The 23,892-nt window shown below is 43.1% G+C and overlaps 1 protein-coding gene across 1 annotated transcript in view; it reads left to right on the top strand.

Annotated features, from left to right (window-relative positions):
- The window catches only part of col4a4 (collagen, type IV, alpha 4), a gene marked incomplete at its 5' end in the record, with an annotated part of 174,636 nt that overhangs the window by 142,849 nt on the left and 7,895 nt on the right, over positions 1-23,892 (top strand). The window contains 6 exons of the mRNA XM_084309776.1: positions 42-197; positions 2,106-2,213; positions 3,008-3,145; positions 6,222-6,338; positions 9,749-9,937; positions 16,639-16,922. Of these exons, the coding sequence (XP_084165902.1) occupies positions 42-197; positions 2,106-2,213; positions 3,008-3,145; positions 6,222-6,338; positions 9,749-9,937; positions 16,639-16,922 (992 nt within the window). The remainder of the gene's footprint in view (positions 1-41; positions 198-2,105; positions 2,214-3,007; positions 3,146-6,221; positions 6,339-9,748; positions 9,938-16,638; positions 16,923-23,892) is intronic.

Here is a 23,892-nt window from a genome sequence, read left to right as displayed (position 1 = left end):
GTCTGTGGATGTGTGTATATACGGTGTGTGTTGTGTTTCAGGGCCTCTGGGGGACGTGGGGTTCCCAGGCCCTGCTCTGCCCATCCCTGGAGACCTGGGGGACAACGGGCTCCCTGGCTTCCCAGGCCTGAAGGGGGAGAAGGGGACGTCTGGAGCCCCTGGGCTGCCTGGCATCGCTGGGTTACCAGGAGGAAAAGGTAACGTGATGTCACTCACCTCTCCTCTTTATTAACGTGATGTCACTCACCTCTCCTCTTTATTAACGTGATGTCACTCACCTCTCCTCTTTATTAACGTGATGTCACTCACCTCTCCTCTTTATTAACGTGATGTCACTCACCTCTCCTCTTTATTAACGAGATGTCACTCACCTCTCCTCTTTATTAACGTGATGTCACTCACCTCTCCTCTTTATTAACGTGATGTCACTCACCTCTCCTCTTTATTAACGTGATGTCACTCACCTCTCCTCTTTATTAACGTGATGTCACTCACCTCTCCTCTTTATTAACGAGATGTCACTCACCTCTCCTCTTTATTAACGAGATGTCACTCACCTCTCTATACTGAACACTGTGACCTCATTTTTTTACTTCTAATTTACATGCTATACTATGTTATTTTATTTCATACTTATCTTGTCTTGCACAGTCTCTGGAGCGTAACAGTAAGAAGCATTTTGTATAAAAGTATTCTGTACTTCTGTACGACAACTATTAAAGAAACTTGAACTTGAAACTCTCCTCTTTATTAACGAGATGTCACTCACCTCTCCTATTCTTTATTAACCTCTTCCACCCGTGCGGTCCGGTACCGGACCGCAAATGACATCATGTCATAAATCATTCTCTCTAGACTGTCTGACATAATTATCATTTTTTTTTTTTTTTCAAACGTATTCAAGAGTAAACATCCTAACCATGTCACAACAGCAGTCGCTGAATGATGACGATTGTAGTCATTATGAGAAGAGGAATTTCTAAAAACTACACTACCCAACAGATTCTAGCTTCCTGCAAGCAAATGACTTGTGTATGAATCTTTTTCATTTATCTTATTTCTCGGGATTATATACCACAAAACTGAACCTTATTGGAGCGCAGTTAGTTTGTCTCCCCTATTGTGAACATTTAGCAACCATCCCTGTTCAAATCAGTTTCAAAATGGCGGAGCTGTTGCAAGAATAAAAAACCTACTGTACATACAGTAGATTTCATTCTCTGTTCTTCATGCACGCCTGGTGATAATAAATCCAAATTGAACTCTCCCATTTGAAAGAGAAGATTTGGCCTAATCCATAGATGTGCGAGTTGGCTATAATAAGGTAATTTATAGGCCTTTATTTTTTATCCACTTTTTCTCCTTATTTTCATCCCAATTTTGTATTTCCAATTCTCCCCTCCCCTGTCTTGAACGTTGCTCGACTATGCTCCCCACTGGTCGGTTGTAGGGAGGATAGAAGCCTTGCATCACGTGTCCCCTCCGGTACACGAGGAGGCAGCCTGTCACATCTTTTCACCTGCCAGCGCGGACTCTCAGTGGCGAGGTGTAACGCATGGGAGGCTCACACTACCCCCGCTACTTCCTGTCTCTGCTGTGCAGGCGTCCCCCAACCAACCTGTAGGAGTCGCTGTCCACAACGTCCAAATCCTCACCCATCGACTTCCACCCTCTAACTCTGCCAATTGAGTTAGTATGACGGCTGGCCCAAGCCGGAGGCAATGCTGACACCCGGATTCGAGACCGGAGTCTCTTGCATTGGTGACGAGCGCAATCTCCGCTGCGCCACCCAGCCGCCCTTAGGCCTCATATTCTATATTCTATAATAATATTTCAAATTGCATGGGTCCGGATGGCAGAATTCAGTACTGTATCTACAAAACCTTCTGTTTAATCATCTTCCCTTTATTAATTTCCTTAGATTTTTTTACACGTGATCTCAAGAAGGTACTGAACGAGTGTGTGTGTGTTCCCCTGTGTGTGTGTGTGTGTGTGTATGTTCCCCTGTGTGTGTGCGTTCCCCTGTGTGTGTGTGTGTGTGTGTGTGTGTGTGTGTGTGTGTGTGTGTGTGTGTGTGTGTGTGTTCCCCTGTGTGTGTGTACCAGGTGAGTGGGGGGCCCTTGGGGTCATGGGGTTCCCAGGTCATAAGGGCCCTACAGGGGTCTGTGGTCAGCCCGGGACCAACGGGAACACGGGAGAGTCGGGGCCGACAGGTGGGTTCCTGTGGTTCTACCACATGTTCTGTATTTTTATACCAAGTGCAATGGAGCAAAAGAGTGCAAATGGAACAGTAAAGTGCAATAGTAATATACAATGTACAGGTGATTAAACTGATTAAACTACATATATACATTACTACTACATACTGTATAGTGCTAATCAGATGTATGTACAGAGTTGTAGTGTTAATATGTACAGTGATACAGGTATAAAGACACTATGGTAGTAAAAGTCATACTGGCCAGCAGCGTAACTAGTAAGAGTAGATAAGGGATATGTACAGATATAGACATAGTATCTACAGATGTGTAAAAAGGATTATATGCAGCTATGTACAGACAGATGTGTGTATTATATATAATAATGGTATTAATACATAAATATGGTATATATAGCATTATTGTACATGGTATCATACAGAGTTATATGCAGATGTATAAGTAGGTATATAGAAGGATTATATGCAGGTATATTCACACAGATATGGAAATATATATGTGGTAAATATAAATATATAAATGTATATGTACGATATATACAGCACTATTGTACATGCTATCATACAGAGTTATATGGGTAGACTACAGCTCTTGTACACACGTGTTGGCAATACCAATACATGTTCAAGAGGTCATTATCTAGTATGCAGATTATATTTTTAAATGTATTTGTTTACCTTTCATCACAGGTTATTGAGTCATTATCTGTCCAGGCTGGTGAGGCATGGGGGGTTCATTCATTCATTCTTATTTCTGCTGACGCTCGTCCTCTCCTCCCTCCCCCACAGGTGTGAAGGGAGAGCCAGGGCAGGTGATAATACCTGTACTACGGCCTCCTATGGCAGGGCTTCCTGGAGACTCTGGCCTCCCTGGTGAGACCGGCTTCATTGGATCCCTAGGACCCAACGGCAAGGAGGGCCCCAGAGGTAAAGAGGGGTGGTAGTGGTCAGGGGCGGAGCTAGGGGGTGGCTACCTGGGCTCAAGCCCCGGATGTATTCTGAAAAGCCCTGAATCTATTTTAAAAAAAATACATTTTTTTTTTTTTTTTTACAGTTCATCATTGTTACATGAAAATATGTTTGCACCAGATTTAGCAGAAGCTAATTTCCATCTGTGGTCTATCCAGCTGCTAACTGTATTTGAGTGAGTTAAGTCTTGGTGTTATGGTAGACTCAGACCTAAGCTTTAAATCACAATCAACAAGTTGACAAAAACTTAATTCTTCCACCTTAGAAACATAGCTAAAGTACGGCCATTTATAAATCAAAAGGACGCTGAAAACCAGATCCATGCCTTTATCTCAAGCCAACTCGACTACTGTAATGCACTCCTTACCGGCCTCCCGAAGAAATACGATGATAACTATTTTATTGCAATGCACTATTGCATTATTTTATTCTATTTGACTAACTATTTTATTGCACTGCACTATTTTACTTTGTATCAGTGAATCATAGACGCCTGGCCATAAGAGCATTCGGAGCATCTCTGCTCTCCCACTATTGAACTTGGGGGAGCAAAGGTATGATCTTGCTCCACCACTTTTTGATTATATGAAAAATATGATATATCCCCCCCCAATATATAAATCTAACCATAACTACGTTATGGTTAACTGAGTTTTATAGTGAAAAGAGCAGCTTTATTGGTCAAGATTGAAGGCTCTATATTGCAGGAAATTGCACGTACAGGTTCATTAAATTAAAAAAAAATCTGTCGTGGAGGGGGTTGTGCCGGACCCCCTCCAAACCACCCATTGCCTGCCCAAAAAAAATAAAAAATTAAAAAAAAATATTAAAAAAAAAATAAAAAATAAAGGGGGGGGGGGCCCATCTGGGCTAAGCCCCGGATCTCCTACAATCCTAAATCCGCCCCTGGTAGTGGTTATAGTAGTAGTAGTAGTAGTAGTAGTAGTAGTAGTAGTAGTAGTAGTAGTAGTAGTAGTAGTAGTAGTAGTAGTAGTAGTAGTATTAGTAGTAGTAGTAGTAGCAGCAGCAGTAGTAGTAGTAGTAGTAGTAGTGTAATAATATTAGTTGTTGTAGTAGTAGTAATAGTAGTATTAGTAGTAGCAGTACTAGTAGTAGTAGTAGTAGTAGTAGTAATAGTAGTAGTAGAAGTAATAGTAGTAGTACTAGTAGTAATAGTAGTAGTAATAGTAGTAGTAATAGTAGTAGTAGTACTAGTAGTAATAGTAGTAGTAGTAGTAGTAGTAGTAGTAGTAGTAGTAGTAGTAGTAGTAGTAGTAGTAGTAGTAGTAGTAGTAGTAGTAGTAGTAATGAAGCATATAGATCAGAATATAGTGTTTCCAATTTTCAAGTTTATTTAAGCGTGTTTTATGCAAGTTGGAAGCGAAAAGTGTGACATGACTTCTGACAAAGCCCTTCATTGCATTCCACAGAACTCTAGGGTCTTCCACTAATTGTTATGGGAAATGTTAAAGGACAAAAAGATGAGCCGTTTGTATAAATCATTCTGAGTCGTTATTAATAATAGAAAACAGTTTATTTCACTGTGGCCACAATGAAAGGACAGTTTACAGACAGATACATCATGTTCACACACTAGCGTCTGGCCATAAAGTGACCCAGAGGTCTGGGCAGAACAGAGTTTATACACACTTGCAAGACGTAACATTATACACCAGATATGATGATGAAAGTAATAGTATAAACAAACTGGGCTCTCAGTAGGGGAGTAATAACACGACCTTGCTTTGACTAGCTGGGTACTTTGGACCTTTTAAAGAGACACACACACATTATACTAGCTGGCCATAACCAGTCAAGCTGTACAAAGATAAAATGATATCTCAACACAGATCTATAATGACATGATGATATTTTTCTACGACACAATGTAAAAAATTTCGTTCGTTTTTCTCCGAATTCTGTACAACAGTCTTCGTTTTTTAGCAAGGATGAATTAAACCGCCATCTGGGGGCTCTTGTGGTTAGCTTGCCAAACGATGCTGTAAAAGAAATCCCTTTGTGATCCGAGAGGGCTAAGGGAACTAGCCAGACATCGAAATTATCAAACAAATTAGGAGACGAGAATAAGTAGTCAATCCTAGAAAAAGGTTTGTGTCTGGCTGAAAGGCAAGAGTAGTCCTTTAATGTAGGGTTGATCTTTATCAGATTTATTTGGCGTAGCCCCGATGTCATTGCGCGTACCCCAGTTTGGGAATAGCTGGTCTAATGCAAGCGAAAGTCAGAGAAAGTCATCAGCACCTTGGACAGTTCCCGGAGTTGGGCCGTGCACAGGCCTTCTGAGCTCAAAATAATGACTGACTTGCTCCCGTTCCTGTCTCTTTTGAGGAAGTCGATGGTGATGTTATTACCACTTGCCCAGCTATTGGAACAGTTCAATGGCTTTTCTCCACCGCGTTCAGCAAATCGTTCGTTGGATTGGCATGTCTAATAATGCTGTTTTTCTGAATACCGGTAGATGTAGTGGGGCGACAGTGGCTCAGGGTCGTCTGGCAATGCGGAGGTTCCCGGTTTGATTCCCGCTCCTCCCGGGCAGCATGTCAATGTGTCCTTGAGCAAGACACTTAACCCCTAATTGCTCCCGATGAGCAGGTTGGCACCTTGCATGGTTGCCTCCGCCGTCTGTGTGTGAATGTGTGAGTGAATGGGTAAAAATGTGAGTAACAAATTGTAAAGCGATTTGGATAAAAGCGCTATATAAAAAAGCAGCCAAAAGAAAGCAGCCAGGTAGGCCCGTCCTCTTTATCTATCCACTCGTTTATGGTTAACGGGTATGTTAAATCAAACATAACGCGGAATAGGTCATGTTGACACAGTTTGATGAATGGCAGTTGAAACTTTCTACAACATTCTAAAGCCAGCGCAGTGGTATATTCATGGTGATTTAACTGTGAGTGTATCATGAATATACTCACTGTTTAGAACGCTCTCGACATAATCACAATGCGTGGTCGGAACTACCTGTTTCATACCTAACAGTCACCGCTTCACACCGCTCTGTTCTCTGTGTCCTCAGGGCGCAGCGGCCCTCTGGGTATCTCTGGGTTTCCAGGCCCCCAGGGGCCAGACGGGCCGGGCGGAGCCCAGGGAGACACAGGGCCACAGGGGGAGAGAGGAGTCCTCGGCCCCCAGGGTGAGTCCTCCTCCTTCACACTCCTACATCTTCATGTTTATGACATCACTACCATCTGACACTGTGATTGTTATTTGTGTATTGTTATTCTGTATATTGTAACATTGTCTTATTGTATAGTATTTTATGTTTCTGTATAGTATTTTATGTTTCTTGTATAGTATTTAATGTTTCTGTATAGTATTTAATGTTTCTTGTATTATTACTTGTGTGATTTTATTACTGCACCTTAACACATCCGGGGCCATTGGGGGCCGTCTAATCTCACGCTAAATGGCCAGCATTTCAAAACAGACAGAGATTGTATGTGAGGCTGTTTGTAGAGCTAAATCTATACTTTATAGTATTGCTATCTGTCCATTCTCATTGTCAATTGAGACCATAAACCATCCCTTCAAAATGGCTTAAAGAAATAATTTTTTCATCAATACGTTCTCATTTTATAGCCTCGTGAATATAAGCGTTATATGGGATTTGGACTAGTATATTTCCTGGAAGGCGAGATACAGGGCGCTAAGCTAATAACATTAAATCGAACAGTGTTTTGGCACTACAGAAGCTGGAGCTAAAACGCAAAATGCATATTGTCGGTATTCATGGTCCACCATGAATGCATGAAGGGGGGGGGGGGGTGGGGGACGTCGTTTCTGATTATTGATTACCAATAACCGCGTTAGCCTCAGTAGCCACATTCGCTGATCGGCTGGTTGGCTAACAAAGCAAGGCCTGATCAGTGTGTAATTTATGTGAAAAAGATCTTACCGTGGGCCGGTTGGATCCCCAAAAGGATTTCCCAGTTATCGATCGCCATCTGGTAGATCGATATGTCCATTGGCTGATGATATATTCCTTTACTGCATAGTGAATTCGGCGTTGCAAAAGGTATTCCAAGCTACAGGCTACACATATAGAATCCAGCTAACTGGAAACTCCATTGAAAGTCAAAAAAATAAGGCACCGTTCTGCCACAGGGAACACTGCATTATCGAGACAGCGCCCCTAAGAGGATCTGGCCGGTAATGCACTTTTCAGAATTTGAAGAGTGGGGTAAATCTGCAGTGCTGCTCGGTGACATTCAGTGGTGCAGTCGTAATATGGGCCAAGGCCAAACGCCACGTGCACGTGCGCTCCCGTGCATGCGCGCGCGTGCACGCGCATACATGTCTCTCTCCTCTTTCATGAGGCGGAGCTGGGGACGAGACGGGCGGTCTTTTGTCACATAACACACGCCCAACACTCCACACACACACACACACACACACACGCACACACACACAGACACACACACACACACACACACACACACACACACACACACACACACACACACACACACACACACACACACACACACACACACACACACACACAAACACACACACACAGTCTAGGTGATAAGTGCCGGCCGGGGTATACGGCGCGACGAGTAATTTTTGTGTCGTCGCGCCGTATAGGCACCCCGGCCGGCACTTATCACCTAGACTTTGCATAATAATAGGATGCGCGCACTTCTGCCTCAGTGACGTAGCCTAAACGTCGTTTGACCGCGTATGCCCACCACTGCATACCTGGTGACATTGAGTAGGTTATTACAATGGAATAAAAGCCAAAACAACCTTGCCACGTGGTCGGGCGGGAATGTGTTAAGTTTGAGTCCCAAATCTTGTTGTATACAAATATAATGACAATAAAGTACAATCTAATCTAATCACCATTATATTATAATACCAATACTTTCCATTAAGATATTTAGCAAATCCAAGTGTTTTGCAATGTTGATTATTTACAAAAAAAACAATAGGAACTTATAAATCATGCTTATTCCTAGTGGTCCTAGTATTAGTACAGTAGTATTATTACTAGTATGTACTGACATCTGCATGTATCGGTCCTAGTAGTAATAATAATAATAATAACTTTATTTGTATAGCACTTTTCATACAGAAGTTGCAGTTCAAAGTGCTTCACAACAGTAAAAAATACAGGCATAAGCGAGCATAAAAAAATTAAATACAAAGAGATAGAGAGGTAGCAAGGTAAGGCAAATCACAGTTCTTCAGTAATACAAATAATAAAATAGAATAGATTAGACAGATTAGAGTAAAAAGTAGTAGCAGTACAGTAGTATTATTATTAGTATGTCCTGACATCTGCCTGTATCTCTGTATCCTAGTGGTCCTAGTAGTAGTACAGTAGTATTATTATTAGTATGTCCTGACATCTGCCTGTATCTCTGTATCCTAGTGGTCCTAGTAGTAGTACAGTAGTATTATTATTAGTATGTCCTGACATCTGCCTGTATCTCTGTATCCTAGTGGTCCTAGTAGTAGCACAGTAGTATTAGTAGGGATGTCCGATATATTGGCATTCAAATGTAATATCGTAAATGATCGGTATCGGTTTTAATTTTAATTTTTTTTAACCTTTATTTACCCAGGCAAGCAAGTAAGAACAAATTCTTATTTTATTTATTGTCAAAAGTATGCATAATGTTGTGTTAATTCCACGACAAGAGATATGTAATGTTAATTACCTGAAATTATTCCGTTTTTTTGGGGGGGTTGATATCGGTATCGGAAATTAACACTTTCAGTGCCACCAGGTGGCGCCAGACTTAGTGCTTGAATGCCACCATCCACTTTAATGTTAACGTTAATATCGCCTAATCTATGTTTTAAATTATGGCTATGTGTATAATCTGCCCGTCGCTTATCAAAGAATCATTTTCCAGTCAGTGCTGTCAAGGCAGATTGGTTTTTTATCGCTTCATTTCCGTTTGAGAGCATTTTGAAAAGCACCCGTTTTGAGGTAAAAAACAGCCCATTCTGGCCATTCTGTGATAATCGTCTTTCACTGGAATATTCCAGAACGTTGATATTTGTCGGCCTATTTATGAATCGTTTTCAAATAAACGCTAGATGATCAATATTATACGTACACGCACGCCCATTCGAGCCGCATGCTGATAATAGCCGTTTTCATTTCCTCATGGACTTTACAGTGAAACCGATAGAGCACATTTCACAAAACAGCTTATATCTTCATCAAAACGAGTCTGATTATCCTAACACTGATAACATAGATTCCTTACCTGACATCAGATGGTATCCAACTGGTATATTCCAATTCCACATCTGATCGCCGGCGGCTCTCGGGTAGACTAGGGTAGGCTTGCGTGATGCAATTAGGATTTCAGATCGCTAAAAAAATTTAAAATTTAAAATTCCGAGAAATCTTGTGAGTGGCTTTCAACGTAACTATTATAAATCTCGTATAAAAACTCGTGAGTGGCAATCAAAGTGTTAAGAGTTGGACAATATCGGTATATCTGATATCGGTAAAAAAGCCAATATCGAACATCCCTAATTATTAGTATGTCTTGGCCTCTGACCTGTATCTCTGTATCCTAGGTGAGCCTGGGCCATCTGGAGACCCTGGCAGCCCTGGACCAATCAAATCCGTAAACTCTGGCTTCCTGTTGGTGGTGCACAGCCAATCAGAATCAATTCCCTCCTGCCCGGAAGACATGACCGCCCTCTGGGAGGGCTACAGTTTATTATACCTGGAGGGGCAGGAGAAGGCACACACCCAGGACCTTGGTACACACACACACACACACACACACACAGGACATAGGTACACACACACACACACCGAGGACCTAGGTACACACACACCCAGGACCTAGGTACACACACACACACACACACACACATTTTAATACTTTATTTGGTTCCACAAATTATATTACATAAACAGGGAATCAAATGTATCGGGGCCAAGCAGCACTGAACACTTAAGGGACACATAGCACCTCCTTCTCCACGTGGCTAAGCTGCCAATAATAGCTGAGACAGAGCAATATTTGGCAATTTGTTTGGCTTTTCTTTTAGACATTGCAGCAATTCTCAGACCGGTCATGGCGCATTTGTGTACATGGCCAAGACTTCCGAACACAAGTACACTATATCTACACCTATACCCAAGGTCAGCCATCACACTGAGCAGTGGTTGGTATTTGATATACTTGTCCCGGAAGGCCTGGTCCATGTACAGATCAAAGGTACAGCCTACTTCTATGACCAGCACCTCCCTGTGGCTGGTGTCAACAAAAACAACGTCCGGTGTATTTGGTATGTTAGCAAAAACATCGTTGGTAAGGCCAAACCACTCTGGTTTCACTCTGGCATGTTTGTACATTGCTGCACTAGATGGTGATATGTTCCGTACCACATCAGACACAGGTACACACACACAGGACCTAGGTACACACACACCCAGGACCTAGGTACACACAAAATCTACACCCTGTGTACATATATAATAAAGTGGCTCTGGAGGTAGAGCAGTCGTCTGGTAATCCAGAGGTTCCCAGTTCGATTCCCGCTCTTCCTTGAGCAAGTAACTTAACCCCTAATTGCTCGTTGGCAGGTTGGAACTGTGCATGGTTGCCTCCACCGTCGGTGTGTGAATGTGTGTGTAAAATGTGAGGAACAAAACTACACCCTGTATACATAATACAACTACACTCTGTATACATAATAAAACTACACCCTGTATACATAATAAAACTACACCCTGTATATATAATAAAACTACACCCTGTATACATAATAAAACTACACCCTGTATACATAATAAAACTACTCCCTGTATACATAAAAAACTACACCCTGTATACATAATAAAACTACACCATGTATACATATATAATAAAACTACACCCTGTATACATAATAAAACTACACCCCGTATACATAATAAAACTACACCCTGTATACATAATAAAACTACACCCTGTATGTATACATAAAACTACACCCTGTATACATAATAAAACTACACCCTGTATACATAATAAAACTACACCCTGTATATATAATAAAACTACACCCTGTATACATAATAAAACTACACCCTGTATACATAATAGAACTACTCCCTGTATACATAAAACTACACCCTGTATACATAATAAAACTACTCCCTGTATACATAAAACTACACCCTGTATACATAATAAAACTACACCCTGTATACATAATAAAACTACTCCCTGTATACATAAAACTACTCCCTGTATACACAATAAAACTACACCCTGTATACATAAAACTACACCCTGTATACATAATAAAACTACTCCCTGTATACATAAAACTACTCCCTGTATACATAATAAAACTACACCCTGTATACATAATACAACTACACCCTGTATACATAATAAAACTACACCCTGTATACATAATACAACTACACCCTGTATACATAATAAAACTACTCCCTGTATACATAAAACTACACCCTGTATACATAATACAACTACACCCTGTATACATAAAACTACACCCTGTATACATAATAAAACTACTCCCTGTATACATAAAACTACACCCTGTATACATAATAAAACTACACCCTGTATACATAAAACTACACCCTGTATACATAATAAAACTACACCCTGTATACATAATACAACTACACCCTGTATACATAAAACTACACCCTGTATACATAATAAAACTACACCCTGTATACATAATAAAACTACTCCCTGTATACATAATAAAACTACACCCTGTATACATAATAGAACTACACCCTGTATACATAATAAAACTACACCCTGTATACATAATAAAACTACTCCCTGTATACATAATACAACTACACCCTGTATACATAAAACTACACCCTGTATACATAATAAAACTACACCCTGTATACATAATACAACTACACCCTGTATACATAATAAAACTACACCCTGTATACATATATAATACAACTACTCCCTGTATACATAATAAAACTACACCCTGTATACATAATAAAACTACACCCTGTATATATAATAAAACTACACCCTGTATACATAATAAAACTACACCCTGTATACATAATACAACTACACCCTGTATACATAATACAACTACACCCTGTATACATAATAAAATGACTCCCTGTATACATAATAAAACTACACCCTGTATACATAATAAAACGACACCCTGTATACATAATAAAACTACACCCTGTATACATAAATAAAACTACACCATGTATACATAATACAACTACACCCTGTATACATAATAAAACGACTCCCTGTATACATAATAAAACTACACCCTGTATACATAATAAAACTACACCCTGTATATATAATAAAACGACTCCCTGTATACATAATAAAACTACACCCTGTATACATAATAAAACTACACCCTGTATACATAATACAACTACTCCCTGTATACATAATAAAACTACACCCTGTATACATAATAAAACTACACCCTGTATACATAATAAAACTACACCATGTATACATAATACAACTACACCCTGTATACATAATACAACTACACCCTGTATACATAATAAAACTACACCCTGTATATATAATAAAACTACTCCCTGTATACATAATACAACTACACCCTGTATACATAATAAAACTACACCCTGTATACATAATAAAACTACACCCTGTATACATAAAACTACACCCTGTATACATAATAAAACTACACCCTGTATACATAATACAACTACACCCTGTATACATAATAAAACGACTCCCTGTATACATAAAACTACACCCTGTATACATAAAACTACACCCTGTATACATAATAAAACTACACCCTGTATACATAATAAAACTACAACCTGTATACATAATAAAACTACACCCTGTATACATAATAAAACTACACCCTGCATACATAATAAAACTACTACCTGTATACATAATAAAACTACACCCTGTATACATAATAAAACTACTCCCTGTATACATAAAACTACACCCTGTATACATAATACAACTACACCCTGTATAATAATATAATAATAAACCCGTGGTCCCTCTAGGCCTGGCCGGCTCATATATAATAAAACGACTCCCTGTATACATAATAAACTATAATAATATAATAATAAACATGTGTTCCCTCCAGGCCAGGCTGGCTCATATATAATAAACTACACCCTGTATAATAATAAAACTACACCCTGTATAATAATTAATAATAAACCTGTGCTCCCCCCAGGCCAGGCTGGCTCATATATAATAAACTACAGTGTATATATAATATAATAATAAACCTGTGCTCCCTCCAGGCCGGCTCATATATAATAAACTACAGTGTATATATAATATAATAATAAAACTGATTCATTGATATGATTAAAGTATTATACAAAGACCCATCGGCCATGATTACAACAGGTACAATCATCTCCAAAATCTTTCCGGTATCACGCTCAGCCAGACAGGGTTGCCCTCTTAGTCCCGGACGCCTGTAGCTGTTCCGCAACTGTAGCTATTTCCGGGGTAGGCCTGATTGGCCCCGACAGGCACGTGACCGACGCGGCAACGAGGCTGCTGTGGTTCACAGGCGCTTTCCGCCTTCAACGCCGCCCGCAGCAGAAGGAGTTTGCGGCGCCTTTCACTGTCATCAGTCATAATAATATCATCAGTCATCTCTAATAATATTAATCACTGTTCAATGTACTAATATACAATACGGCTCACTTTTCCCACTTCAATGACAGAGCCGCTGTTTAATAATATTGTCGCGGCGGAGCTCCGTCGCGGCAGCATTATGTAGCAGTAATCCCCCCTTCTTTACCATTGACAAACTAGGTCAATTTGTAACTCTGCTTGGCTGTGGATCCTATGGTCCTAAGTTCGATTCCCTTTTTTTTTAACGTGCATAGCGTATTGTATATTGTATGGTACAATTTACAGTACGGTGTATGCGTTGCAGTGCAAATGCTTCTTACTGTTGCGCTCCAGAGACCGTTACTGTACCATACACGCTATAGTGCAATACGTTAAAAAAAAAAAAACTTAAGGGAATCGAACCATAGGATCCACAGCCAAGCAGAGTTACCAATTGAGCTAGTTTGTCGATGGTAAAGAAGGGGGGATTACTGCTACATAATGCTGCTGCGACGGAGCTCCGCCGCGACAATATTATTAAACAGCGGCTCTGTCATTGAAGTGGGAAAAGTGAGCCGTATTGTATATTAGTACATTGAACAGTGATTAATATTATTAGAGATGACTGATGATATTATTATGACTGATGGCGTTGAAGGCGGAAAGCGCCTGTGAACCACAGCAGCCTCGTTGCCGCGTCGCGGGGCTGCCGCGGGGCGTGGCCGCGGCGGTCACGTGCCTGTCGGGGCCAATCAGGCCTACCCCGGAAATAGCTACAGTTGCAGAACAGCTACAGGCGTCCCGGACTATTCGATCTATCATTAGAGCCTTTAGCACAATATATAAGACAATCCCAATCCATAGAACCAATCAAAATCAAGGGCACACAACACAAAATTAGTTTATATGCGGACGACGTAATACTGTTCATGCAAAACCCCAACACAGCATTGCCTCATCTTCTCAAGCTGATTGAGGACTTTGGAGATCTATCGGGATTTAGGATAAATTGGCCGAAGTCGGCCTTCCTCCCACTTAACGCCCCTGCAAAAAGAAATATACAGGTATATACTCAGTACAGGCACGTATATCAATAATCAAGATGGACGTCCTACCTAGAATCAACTTATTCAGCTCAATGCTACCGTTACCCCCTCCAAAGGGTTACTGGAAAGAATTACACTCCTCCACATACAAATTTATTTGGAATAACAAACCACCACATATAAAAAGATCCACCGCACAGAGAAACAAAGCAGACGGAGGTATGGCATTTCCAGATTTCTACCACTACTTTAAGGCGTACACTTTAAGACCACTAACAACATGGTTTGATCCCCAAGCATTAGTATCCTGGAGAAATTTAGAAGAAAATATAGTAGCTCCACATAAGCTGAAGGGCATAGTATACACCAAATTACCAATTAAGCAATGCGAAAGGAAATTTGGCCCCATAATCACTCATGCGATCCGGATATGGCGCGAAACACAAAAAAAATATTCTACACTACATAAATGGCATAATCATAGGAAAACAACCTATAAGATTCCCTAGATGGGAAAAGCAAGGCATACACTCATTAGGAGACGTCTTCAATAAACAGGGTTTTTGTAGTTTCAATGAAATACGCAAAAAATGTAATCTCACCAAGTCCACATATTACTTTTACGCACAGTTATTGGCATGTTTGAAGGCTCACGGTGTTCCATTAAATATACCAATTGTACACCACAGATACCACAAATTCTTCTATGAAAGAGAGACATCAAGAGGTTTTGTTTCAGATTTTTATCATCAATTACTAACGTCCTCATATGAAACCATCCACCTAGACTCCGTCTGGAGGAGGGATATACCAGACCTGGAAAATGATTTTGATTGGCAAGAAGCCTGGGCAAATATTCGATTCACATCAAGGAACCCGGACCATCAACAAATCAATCTTAACTATATTCACAGGACATACTTGACTCCTATAAGACTGAAAAAAATGGGTCTTATACAAGACTCCAAATGCTCCTTATGTACAAATGGGGACGAGGGGACATTTATGCACATGTACTGGGACTGCCCACCAGTTAAGATATTCTGGAAAGAGGTGACCCAGCAACTATCAAATCTCTTAACTTGGAATATACCTGTACACCCCTCTGTACTACTGCTGAATGATGTTTTTGAGTGTGCAGTACATCCACAGCTAAAGAGATTGTTTTTATCGGGTATCACAGTGGCTAAAAAGCTGATAGCATCACGATGGTTCCAACCGGAAAAAATTTGCCGAAAGGTCTGGATTATTACATATCTCGATGTGATCTATCAAGAAATATCTACAGCAAGAATTTTGGGTCTCAATGAATCCAAAATGACATTGTGGTTAGAAGTGGTGGAGAAAATAAAAGCTAGCATATAATGGTAATGTCTGGTTAGGAGCGAGGGAAAATGGATGGATTATCCAATGTGGGGTCCGGAAGGGGGGGGTACGAGCTGGAGCATATGTGTGTAGGTTTTTAGATAACAGGTATTAAGGGTATATCCTATATAAGACAATTAACTAAAATGTGATCTCATTGGATGTGCACTGACAACTAATGCTTGTATATCTTATTGTGTGTTGTCATGTTTGTTTATGTTTGTTTAAAAAATACAAAAAAAAAAAAAAAATACAAAAAAAAAATAATAATAAAACTGTGGTCCCCCCAGGCCAGGCTGGCTCATATATAATAAACTACAGTGTATATATAATATAATAATAAACCTGTGGTCCCTCCAGGCCAGGCTGGCTCATATATAATAAACTACAGTGTATATATAATATAATAATAAACCTGTGCTCCCTCCAGGCCAGGCCGGCTCCTGCATACGCCTCTTCAGTGCCATGCCCTTCTCCTACTGCAACATGGGCACCTGCCACTACGCCAGCCGCAACGACAAGTCCTACTGGCTGTCCACCACGGCGCCCGTGCCCGCCATGCCCGTGGCTGGCATCGCCATCCAGGCGCACATCAGCCGCTGCGTGGTGTGCGAGACCACCTCCCCGGCCGTGGCAGTCCATAGTCAGGACAGCTTCAACCCCCCCTGCCCCCCCACCTGGAGGAGCCTCTGGGTGGGCTACTCCTTCCTCATGGTGGGTAGAGACAAGAGTGTATACTATTACATTATACAGTATAACAGGTGAGGCTGTATGGACAGACTAACAGCTGTATAATATTATATTATATACAGTATAACTTCAGATCTAGATCAGGCTGTATGCACAGACTAACATCTGTATAATATTATATTATATACAGTATAACAGGTGAGGCTGTATGCACAGACTAACAGCTGTATAATATAATATTATATTATATACAGCATAACAGGTGAGGCTGTGTGGACAGACTAACAGCTGTATAATATTATATTATATACAGTATAACTTCAGATCTAGATCAGGCTGTATGCACAGACTAACATCTGTATAATATTATATTATATACAGTATAACAGGTGAGGCTGTATGCACAGACTAACAGCTGTATAATATAATATTATATTATATACAGCATAACAGGTGAGGCTGTATGCACAGACTAACAGCTGTATAATATTATATTATATACAGTATAACAGGTGAGGCTGTATGGACAGACTAACAGCTGTATAATATAATATTATATTATATACAGTATAACAGGTGAGGCTGTATAGACAGACTGTATAATATTATATACAGTATAACTTCAGATCTAGATGAGGCTGTAAGGACAGACTAACAGCTGTATATTATAATACGTATATTGTAATGAATATTACTATATTGTTGTATTATTATATTATATATTACTATTGTTATTTTATTATATTATATTACTATTGTTATATTATTATATTATATATTGTAATGATATATTACTATATTGTTATTATTATATTGTAACTGAGGGGTACAATTCCCTGACTGTATTGATTGAAGTATGGTATCATTAAACCACTACCGTCTTATGTACTTTAATTACTGGCCATACAGTACATGATATATATATATGATGAACACTTCCCACAATGAATTGGTTCCACACAAAGTTATAATTAAGTATTTATTGCAGCAAAAGGTACATAATATACTTCTCTAATTTACTTTGAATGCGCTTATAAGGCAAAGGAATGTGCGTAGGCAAATCAATAATGAATGTCCATTCTCTGGTTACGCAGGAGGTAATTATACAACCTGAATCTTAGGGAATTATATCTATGGTACACTAGTGATATATAGAGGATCTGTCGGTAGTAGAGCCTGGGTCAACGATGATAAGGAGACTCCGAGTACGGGAGACGGTGCAATAAGATCTTGATCCACAGACGAATACAGCTGTTCTCCATAGCCTGTAGATCCACAGGGAAGAAAGCTAGCCTGCCTCAGGCTCTCTGAGGCGCAGACTCGACGTGGCTCCTCACAGGGTAAATCCCAGACACGTGTAGGCGTCAGCGATTCTCCGCTCCATTAATCACAGGACCAAAAGCAAATATAATCCAGCCGCAAAGGGCTATGTAGTCGTCGGGTAGATTAATCCAGTGTACATGTCCACACGGTTCTCGTCTAGGGCTCCTCGGGTGAAAGCGCCATGAAAGCAGCCCAGCCTGGATAAGCTCTCTAGCTGATACGAGGAAGCGTTGGTGATGCTGGTCACTGTAGAACTTTAGCCGCACGATACACTATACACAAATAGACTATTACTGACTTAATAGAAATATGTCGCACTCGACGGTATAGCGCCAAACTCTGACAATTCAGTTATTAATTCGCACGCGGTCTCAATGCTCTATTTGGGGCCAAACAGGCCATACTTCACCGCACATTGTATCGTGGGTGAGGCTTCAACTTATTGGGTAACGACACTTCTGTATTCACCTGCGCCATATTTATATGCACGGCGAACAATCTAGTGCCAACCTCATTTCTGTCTCGTATTCTTGGGCAAGGCCGGGCATGTACAGACATGTCTTGACGGTGGCTTTGAACCTGACTCTGGAGGCATGGCCTTGGCGCCTGTGGACCGCTGTCCAATAGGAGAATGAAATATTATGGTCTGTACTAGGCTAAAGGGATATTCCGTGTATATGTACAAGGAATATACAAGGGATATCAAACGATATACAAATATTATGCAATATATATCAATCAATAAATATATATATTCGGTTTAATCTGATCCTTTGTAACAGCCGCCTCCTAATTAGTCCCACCTAATTAGCTAAGCAGAGACAGATTAACCGCACTGTCCACTACTCAATGTCTGTTGTGAGGGGTCGGGCAGTTCACAAAGTCATGGGGTCATGGTCGTCATCGATAGTATCGGGGAGCCTTGGCAGTTCTATTAGCCTCGCCACGGGTCGGGTGTAGATCCGTCCTTGGACGAGCACTTCGGCTGCTCGGACCTTTCCGTCGGCACCGGTGATCACTTTGCTTACGCGGCCAGCCGGCCACATAGCTCGGGGTAGTGACTGGTCGATAATCATGACGACTGTTCCTTCTGTCAAATTGTCTCTCTCTTTCACCCATTTCTGGCGGGTCTGTAGAGACGGTAGATAGTGGAGTAGGAAGCTGTTCCAAAACTTGTCAGCCAATACTTGACTGTACCTCCACATTCTTCGGCCGTTCGCTTCTTCAGGCCTGTACATTGTCTGTGGTAGCGCGGGGTCCAGCCGCTCCATCAAGAGTGTGTTGGGGGTGACTGGGTCGACATCTGCTACATCACTTGAGACGTAACCGAGGGGCTTTGAGTTCAATACTCCCTCGATCTCCGTGAGGACTGTCATTAGGACTTCTTCCGCCACGGTCTGGGCCCCAAGCACGGCGTACAGGGCTGTCTTTATTGAACGTACTTCTCGTTCCCAAGTTCCACCGAAGTGAGGTGCGTTCGGGGGATTAAACTGGAAGTCAATCTGGGATGGAGCGAGGTGGGTCTTAAGTTCTGGGCCCATAGCTTGGAAGCTCTCTCTCAGCTCTCTTTCTCCGCCTTTGAAGTTTGTCCCGTGATCAGACAATAGTATAGACGGTTTGCCTTTCCGCGATGTGAATCTTCGGAAGGCCATAAGGAATGAGTCTGTGCTCATGGTTGGAAGGAGTTCTATATGCATCGCTCGGGTGGTCATGCATTTGAATACAATACCCCACCGCTTCTCGGTTCCTCTTCCTTTCTTTATATACAGCGGGCCGAAACAGTCCATACCGGTGGAGTGAAAAGGCTTGTCGCCGAGTCGGAGGCGACAGGGAGGTAGGTCAGCCATCCGGGGTATACTGGGCTGCGCTCGCCACTTACGATAGTCTAGACAGGTTCGCTGGAAGCGCCGCACTGCTTCTCTCCCTTGCAGTATCCAATAACGACGTCTGATCTCCGCGAAGACTCTCTCTGCCCCGGCGTGATGCACATCCTTGTCGTATTTCTTTATGATCAGCTCTGTGACCTTGTGTCGGCTGTTTAAGACTATCGGGTACTTGACGTCATCCGGTAAGTCTGGAGCTCTCCGCAGACGACCACCCACTCTGATGAGACCATGGGCGTCGCTCTCGGGGGCTAGGTGGAGCAGTCTGCTGTCTGATGGGATGGGCTTTGCTCCCTGTAGACAGTCTAGCTCATCGGGAAACGAATCTCTCTGGGCTCGTTGTAGTAGAAGAAGTTCTGCTTCTTCGTAGTCAGCTGCAGTAATGTCAGTAGTGAGCTGAACCTCTGGGTGGTGCCACAGGAATGTCTTTAGCTGCGCACTCTCTAGGGTGAGGCAATCGTCTATGTCGGGGTCTGTGGAGACGAGTGTGTTCAATCCACAGAACATAGATTTCTTGTTTTCGGCCTCCTCTTTACTTGCTTCCCGTGGGGTGGGTGTAGGCCACTCTTCTTCCGGGAGCTTGAGGAACTCTGGCCCGTCACTGTATAGGTTGTGACGGGTGAGGTCATCCAGGGACATTCCCCGGGTGATGACGTCAGCTGGGTTGTGTTTTGTGTCCACATACCTCCAGCTTGCTACTTCCGTTAAATCTTGAATCTCTGTGACTCTGACTCCCACGAAGACCTTGTATCTGCACGAATCAGACCGGATCCATGTGAGTACTGTCGTGGAGTCTGACCACAAGATTGTTCTTTGCACCGGAATGGTGAGTTCACGTTGGATTAACATGGCGAGTTGCGCTCCTGCTAGGGCTGCGCAGAGCTCTAGACGCGGGATAGATTGTTGCTTTCGTGGGGCTATTCTTGAGCGAGCCAGGATGAAAGCAGTATGTATTTCTCCTCCCTCCTCTCGGGCACGCAAGTAGGCCACCGAACCGTAGGCTACTTCGGAGGCGTCGCTGAAGACGTGCAGGTCCATCTGGCACGTCTCCGGCCTCACTGTGGGTGGGAAGTAGCTGCGGCGTATGTTGACACCTGGGAGTGAGCTGAGTTCCGTCTCCCACTCTCTCCATGTGGACGCAAGGTATGGGGTCGTCCCAGCCCTGGTCCTTGTCCCATAACGCTCTTACAATCATCTTTGCCCTGGTGGTGTAAAGTAGAATACATCCCAACGGGTCATATTGTCTGGCGAGTGTTCTGTATACACTCTGTCTGGTGGTCGGTAGTGCAGTCGACCTTCCCTGCTCCTTGGTCAGGGGTGTGTGTTTATAATGGAGCGAGTCTGTTTTGAAGCGCCAGACTAGTCCTAATGTCATTTCTTGGGGTTCTCCTGGGATGGTCGCCATCCAGGTCTCGCTGCTTGCTGCCTTGTCCTCGGGGGAGAGGCTGCGCAATACTTGCGGGTCGCTGCTGGCCCACTGCCTGAGATCAAAGCCGCCTTTGATCAGGGAGGCGCGGAGCTTGAGTAGAAGGGCCTCGGCTTCTTCTGGCATCGAGACGCTTTGCAGACAGTTGTCCACGTAGAAACTATTTCCTACACTTTGTCGGACCTCTTCATCAGCTGCTGGATCCTCTGCGACGTGCTTTTGCAGTGCAAACGTAGCACAGCATGGGCTGCATGTGGTTCCGAAAGGGAGGACTTCCCATTGATAGATGGCTGGTTGCTCATCCCGGATCCTCTCTCTCCATAGGAACCGCAGCAGGGGCTTGTCCTCCTCCACTAGTCTCACCTGCAGGAACATCCCTTTGATGTCGCCGCTGATGGCCACCTTGTCTTGGCGGAAACGTAGTAACACGCCTAGTAGAGAGGGGCCGAGTGTTGGGCCGGGCAAGAGCTCTTTATTCAGATTTTGTGATCCGATCTGGTAGCTGCAGTTGAACACAATCCGATCCTTGCCGTTGTGGTGGACTTTGTGGTGCGGCACGTACCATGATTCGGTCGTCTGATCGGCCTCTTTAATGTCAATTTTCTTTATGTGTCCCGCTGTGATTAGCTTGTTAATCTCAGCGCGGTACACAGTCTCTTGAGCGGGGTCTCTGGCTAGGCGCTGCTCTGTGTTCAATAGATACCGCTCCGTTGCTTCTTTTGGGGCGTGGAAGGTAGGCATACCCTCTCGCCTCAGGAGTGGAGTTGCGTATCTCATCACTCCGTTGACTTTGACTCTCTTTGTCCCCTGCTCGAGGAGGGCTATAGCGTAAATGTCTTCCTTGGAACGAATGTCTTTCTTTTCGTTCTTAAAGGGCATTGTCTCTAGTGTCCATAGCCTCTCGACATGCTGTAGGAGGGTGGTGTCTTCTTCTGTCACTCTGGAGTGGAGGCAGCTAGTGGCTGCTGTTCGGTTAAGAGACTTAGCGAGGGGGCCTTGTAATGTCCATCCTAGGCGGGTCTCGACTGCTGCAGGACAGCCTCTGGGCCCTGTGTGGACCCGGTCCATTGGGACGATGAGGTCTGCATGGTCGGAGCCTATCAGCAGGGTCGGGGTGGCACCGTCTATGAGCGGTATAGGTAGTTGACGCAGGTGCACATATTGGGGGGTCAATGTACATAACACTTGCCTTTGTGCTGCTTGAGGGTGCAGGCTTTCTTCTGTTACTGTCGTGTAGGACATCTAGGTGGGCTCCGTCACACCGACTACACCTCTTCTTTAAGCGGCAATCGGCTGCCATGTGACTGCGCACACATCGGTAACAGCGTCGGTTGGACTTTATCCATTGACTCACCTCGTCGGCGGTCATCTTCTTGAACGTGTCACATTGTGACAACCAGTGTTCCTTTTCGCAGTACGGGCACACCATCTTCCACTTCTCTTTCATCGAGGGGGTACTGTGGTTCTTGCTGCTCGGTACTGATTCTGATTGGTGCATGACGGTCACCAATCTGCGGCCATCGTTTGCTCTCCTAGGTCCCTCTCTGGAGCTTGGTGTGCTCCGCATGAACGTATCCAACCGTAGGCTGTTGACTTCTCTCGCCAGGAAGTCGGCTAGGTCTAGGAGGGATGGCTCGGGACCGTTAGGATCACGGTGGTCTCTTTGCCGCCTGAAGCGCTCTTGTCGGGCGGGCGGAAGCTTCTCTAAAATCCTCTCGACATTAGAGTTTGCGTACAGTTCGTGCATACCCTTTTCTCTTTGCGCCCCCAGCATCCCTACCAGGGATTGTACCTTGATAGACAGGTCATCTAGTGAGCGATTGTCTGTGGCTGGGGGTAGGCGGTCAATATGCCTTATCTCTTGTATTACGTAGTCCCATATGCGTCCATATCTTTGGTCGAGTGCTGCTAGAGCCGCTGTGTATGGGGTAGTAGAGGTGGCATAGGCCAGCGCTATATTGTGCGCTCGGGGCACCTTGAGGTGCTTCAGTAGGATAGCATATTTGTACGGTTCATCAGCTACATCGGACATCATTGTCTCTAAGCACATTCGTAGCTCCGTGTACTGTGCTCTGTTCTCGTGTGTGAAGTCCGGAAACGTCGGTGTGCCAATGTATGATGCCATGGATGGCTGGCACATCGGTGAGCGTTGGAAGAGAGGCCTCCTAGGCGAGTCTCCTCTTACGCCTCTTGGTGGGCTGGTACCTGCTGGGTACCATGGCCCGCGTATCCAGGTGCTGTTCCTCGGGGCTGGTCGTGCGTCAAGCTCACCCGTGAATTGAGTCGGGGGTCTGTAGCGCAGAGCCGCGGGGGTAGAGCCTGGGCTGTACTGGACCTCCTGGTCCTGTGGAGTACTGTGCTG

The sequence above is a fragment of the Notolepis coatsorum genome, assembly GCF_963971535.1.
Source record: "Notolepis coatsorum genome assembly, chromosome: 1".
Lineage (NCBI taxonomy): Eukaryota > Metazoa > Chordata > Actinopteri > Aulopiformes > Paralepididae > Notolepis > Notolepis coatsorum.
Note: the sequence above shows the minus strand (reverse complement) of the source record. Positions and strands in the feature narration are given on the sequence as shown.